General features: G+C 40.0%; 1 protein-coding gene across 1 annotated transcript in view; it reads right to left on the bottom strand.

Moving 5' to 3' along the window:
• Window positions 1-223: 223 nt before the first annotated feature.
• LOC140197023 (spermatogenesis-associated protein 16-like) overlaps window positions 224-10,710 on the bottom strand; it is a 123,741-nt gene continuing 113,254 nt past the window's right edge. Inside the window, exons 9-10 of the mRNA XM_072256958.1 lie at window positions 7,212-7,376; window positions 224-325 (exon numbers count right to left, since the gene is read on the bottom strand). Coding sequence (XP_072113059.1) covers window positions 224-325; window positions 7,212-7,376 — 267 coding nt within the window. The remainder of the gene's footprint in view (window positions 326-7,211; window positions 7,377-10,710) is intronic.

Below are 10,710 nucleotides of genomic sequence, written 5' to 3'. Positions count from 1 at the left end.
GCACACCATCAAAATATCACTAGTCATAAACCAGTGGTAATACAAAAGCAACAATTATGAAAAGTTACTTACCAACATTATAAAATGTAGTTCAATAAATTAACTGAACCATTATTTTTGTGCATGTCCATGGAAGTGATTATAATTATACAAAAAATAAGAGGCTAATTTAGATAATATATACTTGCAAAGCAATTAAATCAACCCAAATATAACTATAGTTTCATGATGAAATTTCTACCTTTTCAGTTTTGCTCCAAACACATTCTCCACTGGTCTTGTTTCCTTCAAGAGTATCAACAGCCTCGGTCATTAGTGAATGCAGCTGGGTTACAAACATAAATGTTATCAGTACACTAGTTACAAGGAAACAACTTTATTATAAAAGAAGAATATTTTATGCCATTAGAGATTATATAATAATTTTCTCTATCTCTGTGCTGGCATTGAACAATATTATGTACTGGCTCATAATAAAACTAGAGAACTTGAAAAGAACAGCTGTTCTTGTAAAATAATTAGTTCTCGTAATCTTGGAAAATTTATTTGTCTTTAAGGTTATGGAGGTTTAGTGGAATATCAACAGTAACTTAAAACAAATGTAAGATTATTCTTATTTTAACTTTTGTAGAGACAGAAAAACCAGGAATGGCATAAGATATATAACTAAAATAAAGTAATATTGAACCCTATTCCCAACTGGATTTTAAAAATGGCAAAGAGAATTTTGTCAATGTTTCACTTTTGCACATTACACAAGACACAGTAGAGCACCCTGTTCACTAGTGTATTTAAGTAAACTTGAGGGATTTTCACAAAATAAATTCCAGGTGGGTGTGGCAGATTCTCAGACTTTGAGAGATTCCATGGAAACTGAAACTCTGGTATAATAGATCAAAGCTTGGGTTGCCACTATAGAATATAAAGGGATTTTAATAGAGAGGGGAAAAACGTTGCCAGATATGTGGTAATGAGTGACTGACTGTAATGCGTATATTTTATGATATAGGTTCTCTGATACTGTTGTGTTAAACTGGGAATGATTTCTTATTCACTCAACAGTAAAACCAGTAATTCATTATATTATTGTTTGGAAATCCCAACAGTTCAGCACCTGGTAGAATCATTCCTCTGGAATCTTGGCCTTGTGTGTGGCTCTCTAAATCAAGTTTTCAGTTTCTCACAGTGTAATATGTAAATAAGCTGGCTGGTAGTGCAGATTCGAGGCGAGTGGTCATGGGTTCAAATCTGGCTGGCTCCTTGCACACTTTCTATCCGTGCGGGGTTGAGCATTGAGCTAGCAATGTGGCCTCGTTAGAAAATGGCAAATGCTAAAGAAACGGCAAGGTTACCACCTGATGCACCACAAGGCAAGAAGAGGAACAAAAAACATGTAAATTGAAATATACTATTTGGGATATTAATAAGTTTAATAACCAATGGTCCTTAAAAAATCTGTTTGCCCTGCACCACCTAAGTTGTGGATGTTGGATCATACGGGTTTTACTGTAGTGATTTTGAGTGAGTTTAGATTAAGGACTATCTATTTAAGATGTAGTCGGAACTATATTTGCCAATTTCATAAATTTTATAAAGTAAAATAAGACCATGAGGGGTTCCACGGTAGCATAGCGGTTAGTGCAACATTATTACAGCTTGGGGCATTGGAACTTAGAATTCAACCCTGGTGCCCTCAGTATCAAGTCTCTGTATGTCCTCCCTGTGAAATTCCTGGGTGCTCTCTGGGTCCTCCGGTTTCTTCCCACAGTCCAAAGATGTACCACGTAAGTTAATTTGTCATTGTAAATTGTCCCGTGACTAGGTTATTGTTAAATCAGGGTTGTCGGGGTTGCTAGGCAATGCGGCTCGAAAGGCCTAATCTACTTTGTATCTCTAAATAAAATAAGAAAATAGGGGCAGAATCGGATCATTTGGCCCATTGAGTCTGTTCTGCCATTCAATCACGGCTGACTTATTATCCCTCTCAACCCCTCTCAACTCCTCCTATAACCCTTGACACCCTTACTAATCAAGCACCTATCAACATTAATTTAAAGATACTCAATGAGTTACCCTCCACAGCCGTCTGTGGCAATTAATTCCACAGTTCATCACCATCTAGCTAAAGAAATTCTTCCTCATCTATTCTAACAGAATGTCCTTTTATTCTGAGGCTGTGCTGCCTGGTCCTAGACTACCCCACTATTGGAAATGTAATGTATGGATCTATTTCTTTTAGAGCAATAACCCCCTCCCCCCCCACTGTGGTCTATGCAGGCGCATTGCTCTCTCTCCCTCTCTCATTGCAATGTGAATACACAAGTTAAAGCCATCTCTCACATGCTGGTTTTAATTGATATGTAGTTGTGCATAGACACAACAAATACAAACCTGGATGTCTGAAAATATCAAAAACTGCACTAACTGTTACGGGACGAAACAGCGAGTGTTAAACAGCATAAAAAAGCCATCACAGATGCTAACGAAGGAACGTGTAAGTAACAGTGAAACACGCACTGAATTTAAAGTGAAAATAATGTGGCAATGGCTTCAGTTGGGAAAGTAGACAAATTTGATAGCACTAATGAAGGCTGGGAGTTGTATACTGTATCAGGAGGGTTGAACATGGGGTAAGGCCAACAATGTGGAGAGGCACAAGAAAGCCTCCACGTTTCTTGGCTTAATGTACAGAATCTTACACAACTCAGTAATCTTTGCAAAGCCAGTAAGCAAGATGTTCGACAAAATTGTTACAATCTTATAAAATTATTTGCTGGTAATAGCTGGGAGATTTCAATTTTACAAAAGGAGCCAGTCAAAAGAAGAAAGCCTTTCTGAATACACTGTAGAACTGTGCAAATTTTCCCAGTACTGAGACTTCAGAGGTGGACTTTCTGACGCATGAAGGGACAAGCTTGTATGTGGCATGCATAGTCAAATCATTGAAAAGAAGCTATTATCTGAAGGAGACCTAACCTTAGAATGGGCATTGACCATTGCAGTATTGTTAGAGACTGCAGCAAAGGACAACAGAAAAGGAGGTTAGAACGTGAAATGCACAAAATGTCCCTGAATAGTGCAAAAAATAAAAATGTTATTGATGTGGCAAATCCTGCCATGATGCACACTATTGGTTCAAGGAAAAAGTGTGCAGAGTGTCACAGCCAAGGTCACATAGAGAAAGTGTGCAAAGCAGACAAAAAGCACAACTGAGTGAAAAGTCTCAAACACGATAAATGCATAAAGTTATCGAATGTAAAACAGATTCAGACATCACTGAGTCTGACAAAGGTGAACTGTCATGCCTAGAACTGCATAGTATAACTGAAGCAGATTACAAAATTATCTGGGTCACAATAGATGAGTCCAAGATAAAACTGAAAATGGAGCTGGATACATGGTCAGTTTTGTCCATAATCCCAGAGGCTGACTACAACAGACTGTTTTCTAAGATACCATTCAAGAAGACTTCAGTGATGCTAAAGATTTACACAGGTGAAAAAAGTCTCCAAAAGGCAAACTGAAAGTATATGTGATGTATGGAGGTCAAACACAACAGTTAGAGCTTTATGTATTGAAAAGTGGAGGGCCAGCACTTTTTGGCATAAATGGTTGAGAAAAATCCAACTAGACTGGCACCCAAAACTCTCAGTGTGACATCAACAGGCAACGGCAGCCCAAATGGTAGCAATAACCAGAGACTGTCACAGCAGCTTAATGCTAATGAGAAGGTGTTTGAGAAGGAGATTGGTAAACTCAAAGGCATGAAGGCCAGAATTGAACTGGATGAAGCAGCAACACCAAGATTTCATAAAGCCCATCCAGTGCCTTATGCACGTCGTAAAGTGGATGCTGAACTACAGAGCTTGGAGACATCTGGAATTCTCTCCAAGGTTGAATGGAGCAATTGGGCCACACCCACTGTCCCAGTGATCAAGAAAGGGAAGGCTGGAGCTGTTCGCATATATGGGGATTTCAAGGTGAGCATCAACCCAGTGCTGCATATCCCCTTCTATGAACAGAAGACATTTTTGCATGTTTGGCAGGCAGGGAGAGGGTTTCAAAGATTGACTTGCCACAACCCTATCCACAAATGGAGAATGAGGAGTCAAGCAGAAATTTCCTCACAATCAACACTCACAAGGGAGTTCCAGTTTAATCGCCTAAGCTTAGGTATGCAGAGCATCCCTTTATGGCCATTTTGGAAAGATGGACCTGAACTCTGATCAAATTTGCTTCCAGATCACTGACAAGTACAGAATACACCTACACACAGATTGACAGAGAGGCCCTTCATCTAGTGTGGGGAATAAAGAAATTCCACCATTATTTCTACGGACAAAAGTTTATGCTAGTGACAGATCACCAACCCCTTGAATCCATTTTCAATCTCAGGAAGGGAATTCCAATGATGACTGCTATCCGGTTACAACGTTGGTCACTATTCCTAGGAGCCCACTCTTATGACATAGAGTTTAAGGGTACCAAACAACACAGCAACGCTGATGGCTTTTCATGTCTTTCACTATTCGCAACTGAAGAAGAAAAGTCTTCATGCTGTGACCCAGCAGAAGTGTTCCACTCCGCCTTGGCAGACTAGTTACTGATAACAAATTCCAAAATATGAAGGGAAACATGGAATGATCTGACATTGTCAGAAGTCTATGATATAATGACAGGATGGCCAGCTTACGGTAATCCTATGTTTCCACAGATCTCAGCGAGATGAGACCAACTGTTGGTATGTCAAAGAACGCTGATGTGTGGATCCCTCTCAACTGTGCAGCAGAGTGTTAGAAAATCTGTATAGAGGATGAAGAGTCTCGCCCAGAGTATGTGTGCTGGCTGGGAATAGATAAACAGATTGAAGACTTGGCCAGAATCTGTTCAGGATGCCAAAAAGTTCAAAATGCACCCCCACAGACACTGTTACACCCGTGGGAGTGGATGCCTTCACCATGATAAAGAGCACATATTGGCTTTGCTGGGCCATTCATGGACTCCATGTTTCTGATTGCTATGGACGTTCATTCGAAGTGCCTGGAGCTCATACCAATGAAGTCAGCCACATCAGTAAAGACTGTCTCTGCTCTGAGGACTATCTTCACCAGAAACAGCTTACCTGAACAAATTGTGAGTGACAACGGACCACAATGCACGTCAGAAGAATTCTGATTTATTCATGAAGAAAAATGGCATCAGACATTTCAAGTCAGCTCATCACCACCCAGCAACGAATGGGTTAGCCAAAAGGTTTATTCAAACCTTCAAGAAGTTGATTAAAGTGATGGACAAGGAGAATAATTCTCTACAGCACAAGGTGGACAACTTCCTTCTTGTGTATTGGAACTCTGCTCATGTGATAACAAATCAAACACCTGCAATGCTGTTCATGAACAGGAATCTGAGATCTCGTATAGACCTCCTGAAACAATAACTATCGAGGGAAGTGTAGAAGAAACAGTTCAGCCAGTTGCCAAGTGAAGCAGAAAGGAGCTCCGAGATTGGACAGGAAGTTCTGGTGCATGATTTCCAAGAAGTAAAGTGGACAGCTAGTAGAATAGCAACAAGAACTGGACCACTGATGTACACAGTGGATGTTGGAGACCAGAAATAGATATGTCATGTGGACCAGATACTGGATGCTCAACTGAAGAACACACCTGAGTTGGCTGCATCCGAGACGGACACATTGTAGTCACTGGACTTACCTCACAGTGATGATGTCACTGATAGCAATGTGACACCAGAAACTGGGAATGTTGTCTTAGACAAGACTCCTACCAAACCTGATGCCATTCCACAGGTCCAGAGGTGCTATCCTGAAAGAAACGGAGTGCCACCAAATGATTGAATCTTTAGAACTGTGAAGCCAGTTATGGACTGTTATTCTGAAAGATGTTTATTTGGAATATGGGTTTATGAAGGGGAAATTTAATGTTTTGTACATATACAGTTTTATGTTGCATTAATCTAAAGGGTGAGGAACTGTAATGTATGGATCTATTTCTTTTAGAACAATGACTCTCCCCCCTTAGCACTACGTACTGAGCTGTTGTCTGTGTATTCGCAGTTCTCTCTCTCTTTTTCCCTCTCTCTCTCTTTTTCCCTCTCTCTCTCTTTTTCCCTCTCTCTCTCTCTCTCTCTCTCTCTCCTTCCCCCTCCTCATTCCCCTCCACCTCCCCTTCCCCCTCCCTCTCTCTCTCTCTCTCTCCAATGTGAATACACCAGTTAAATTATGATTTGGTCGGTAAATAATCTAAGTAACATTTGATTTTCGACAGGGTAAAATTTCCCGTCATTTTGGTATAACATTGATGTAAGATTCAAGGATCCAATTCTCCTGCTGGTGATACCACTATTTCCACTATGGAAAACAGGTCTTGGATAAACGGAGTGGAATTGTTGACAGTATTACAACCCAAATCTGAAAGAAGCAGCAGATTTAATTACAGGCCTGATAAAGCTAAAACGAAGTGGCCAGAAAACAAACAAAGATGCCAACATTCCCATGAAAAGATTGAGCAGTTAATTAAAATGCACATGTATCCATGATATCAAAAACAAGACAGGGAACTGGAGACAAGGAAGATGTTGTAGGGACAACATAAAGAACTAACCAAATAATCCAGGATACTACATATAAAATGTTTGAAGGAAGGAAAAACATGAAAATATAGACATACGAAGATAATTTACCAGATCTTCTTTCAAGTGATTATTAACAAGATTATGGCAGTACTTTTGTTGAGGGCAAGAATAAAGGATCATGAATACAGCAAAGTCAATAAGTCCCATAAGAGAACCCTGAAAAGATTTACTAGACCGTGGTAAGAGCGAAGAGCTAACTATCTGAATATACAGGCAAGGTAAATAGCAATGATGTATTTAGGGTAAATAAACAAGACAGGAAGAAATTAAAAGCTGATGTGACTAGAGGATAATTGATGGTGAGGGGGTGGGGGAGTGGGGAATAGAATCTATTAGACCAGTTGGCTAAATTAGCTTGTTTTAGACCAGAAAATGCATTAAAAGATTGGCTGTCCATTACACATTCCCTTGGTTGTCCTTCAAGGGAAACAGGCATGGTGGGGAAGAATCTAATAAATTCTACCAGTTTCCCGTTCTCACCATGCACCTTAACATTGTCTCATTACTATAGATTGTTATCATGTAAATAATTGCAGTAAAAGATATACAAAATATTTTACCAATTCAATTTCATGTTGACTCATTTCGTGTAGATAGGGCATGGTGGCTAACTCTGCAATAGTTTGGTTAATCACTTGTGCTTGCTCCTTCATTCGTTTTAGCTGACTCAGATAACTGGCATACTGTAGTTTCTCAAGCACACCGACACCTGGACAAATCCCCCCCTAATCCTCAGCAAAGAAATACATGTTAGAAAGATCAAAATATTACTGATCAGTATCGAAGATTTTAGTGGAAATTTATTAACTAAGCATGTCACATTTAAAATTGGTATTTCAAAGATTTTTAAAAAATGTATATTTGGCCTTACAGTTTTTGAGTACCATCAAGCAAATGAGTTTTTTGTTATTTCAAAAATAGCAACATTTACTGAGAGAATTTTCAAATTGGTATAAATTGGTATAAACCACAAGGAAATTTGTAACAATTTTAAAACTTAAAATTCCACAACACCCCAAGCTTTGTACTGGAAATATGTCCACTAAACCTTGTGCTAATAAAATTTATGGTCAATAAAATATACATACATATTTTCAAGTAGCAGAATGAACACTATAATGGAGCAAGTAGCTAGTTTTTCATCTATATTGAAGTGTTCCCTCTAATGGACTTTTAAACTGCAATTTTAAACTGGGCAGTCAAACAAAAGAGAATATGACCAAATGAAGGGGTTGACTGTGTAAATACCTGATAAATGCTTGGGTGAAATTAAAGTAGAGTTATGGCTTCTTGCATGCAGGGATTATTGTAGGTTACAATTTAAACTAACTGTGCTTTTGATCCTATGACCAAATTCTCTGCAGGCCCGTCAGCAGTTAACTTGTTAACTGGCAACTTTGATCTTTTCTAATGAGACGTTTGGCTGGTCAGAGCTCCCTGTGCAATTCCTCTGGGCTTTTGTTGCACCTCTGAGTTACCCACAGAGCTCAGAGAACAATAGAATCTCCTGCCCCTTGCATTGGCAAGTGATCCTCACAATCAGAGGTTTAAGCGACATGGACAATTAGTCTGGTATGCTAAAAGGCAAGAAGCTAAACCTTGCCTTGAGGTACAAGCACAGTTGTTATTTCCCCACCCATCCCAAGCTCAAACCCATACCTTGTTTCTTTTATCCTGCCTTAGGCAGGGCCAAGCCCAACATCAGGCCGAGTGAAACTAGGGTAAGCTAATTTGGGAAAAGTCGCACGAGCAGAGAAATTAATGGATAGTGGTTTACAGTCAAGTAAAGCTTCTAGTTTGATGAAGCTGTAATAGATGATAAAACAACCATTAAGGAGCCTGAGAAGGACCTACAGTACCTCTGGTTTGCAGTTATAATTTCACTCCTGATAAATAATCCGGTTACTGTGGTGCAGGACATTTAAATTCACAAACTGTGAAATTACCACTCCTACATCAAAATTTGAGAGGGCATGGGGATTTGCAACCTTAATACCCCATCCCTGGTCAGTGCCTTTGGTGGTTGGTAGAGAGTATGCTGTCTGATTGCATTTGGACCTAGTATGGAAACACCAATGCCCAAGAATGAAAAAGCCTACGAAAAGCGGTGGATACAGCCCAGCCCATCACAGGAAAAGCCCTTCCCATCACTAAGCACATCCACAGGGAGTACTGCACAATAAAGCAGTAGCCATCACTAAGGACCTGCACCATCCAGAACATGCTCTCTTCTGGCTGCTGTCATCAGGAAGGGGATCCCTTACCAACAGTTATTAACCATTAGGCTCCTAAACCAGCGTGGATAACCACATCTTTAACAATCGATTCCAGCATCTTCCCAGCCACTGAGGTCAGAATAACCAGCCTACAGTTTTCTTTCTTCTGCCTCTCTCCCTTCTTAAACAATGCAATTTTCCAGTACTCCAGAAGCATGCCAGAATCAATTCTTTCTTGAAAGATCATTACTAATGCCTCCATGATCTCTTCACCTACCTCATTCAGAAACCTGGGGTGTAGACCAACCAGGTGACCTATCTACCTTCAGGCCTTTCAGTTTCCCAAGCACCTTCTCCATAGTAATGGCAACTTCACTTACTTTTGTCTCCTGACACTCTCAAACTTCTGGCATATTGCCAGTGTCTTCCATGTGAAGACTGATGCAAAATACTTAATAAGTTCATCCACCATTTCTTTGTCCCCCATTACTACAGCTCCAGCATCATTTTCCAGCAACCTGATGTGTACTCTCACCTTTCTTTTACATTTTATATATCTGAACAAACGTTCAGTATCCTCTTTAATATTATTGGCTAGCTTACCTTCGCATTTCATCTTTTCCCTCCTTAAGACTTTTTTATTTGCCCTCTGTTGGTTTTTAAAAGGCCAACTTCCCACTAATTTTTGCTCTATTATATATCCTACCTTTGGCTTTTATGGTTGGCTTTGACTTCTCGTTACCCATGATTGTTTCATCTTACCTTTAGAATACTTCTTCCTGTGCTTCCGAATTGCTTCCAGAAATTCCAGCCATTGCTGCTCTGCCATCATCCCTGTCAGTGTTCTTTTCCAATCAATTCTAGCTAACTCCTCCCTCATGGCTCTGTAATTCCCTTTACTCCTCTGCTACATATGATGTTAGCTTCTACTTCTCAAATTTCAGGGTGAATTCGATTGTCTTATGATCACTTTCCCCTAAGGGTTCTTTTAGCTTAAGCTGTCTAATCAATTCCAGTTCATTGCACAACACCCAATCCAGAATCATTGATCCCTTATTGGGCTCAGTCATGAGCTGCTCCAAAAAGCCATCTCACAGTCATTCTACAAATTCTTTCCCTTGGGATCCAGCACCAACCTGATTTTCCCAATCTACCTGCACATCAGGGTCTTTTTACCCTTGCAGTTTCTTACCTCTACCCACAAGGATTCTACATCATCCAATCCTATGTCACCTCTTTCAAAGGATTTGATTTCATTTTTTACCAACACAATGGATATCCTTGGACGTTAAGCTCCTAGCTGTAATTATTCTTTCAGCTACGATTCAGTGATGCTTGTAACATTATACATGCTAATCTGTAACTATGCTGCAAGTTCATCTACCTTATTCCATGTACTGCGTGCATTCAAATATAACACCTTCAGTCCTGTATTCATCATCCTTTTCAATTTAGTCCCCCTTTTACACTGCACTCACACCATTGACTGCAATTTAGTCCTATCATCAGCCTCTCCTTGCTAGCAGTCTCATGCTACACACTGTCTATGTTTGTAAACAGACTACCCCATACTCAGCCCTATCACTCTGGTTCCTATCCCCTTGCAAAATTTGCGTATACCCTCCCAAACAACTCTAGAAAACCCGCCCGCAAGTGTATTGGTCCCCCTTGGGTTCAGATGTAACCTGCTAAGTTCTGCTGATGGGTCTTGGCCCTAAACCTCGACTGTACTCTTTTCCATAGATGCTGCCTGGCCTGCTGAGTTCCTCCAGCATTTTGTGTGTGTTGCTTGGATTTCCAGCATTTGCAGATTTTTCTCTCATTGAGGTGTAACCCATCCCTT

This window comes from Mobula birostris, chromosome 4, assembly GCF_030028105.1.
Source record: "Mobula birostris isolate sMobBir1 chromosome 4, sMobBir1.hap1, whole genome shotgun sequence".
Classification (NCBI taxonomy): domain Eukaryota; kingdom Metazoa; phylum Chordata; class Chondrichthyes; order Myliobatiformes; family Myliobatidae; genus Mobula; species Mobula birostris.
Note: the sequence above shows the minus strand (reverse complement) of the source record. Positions and strands in the feature narration are given on the sequence as shown.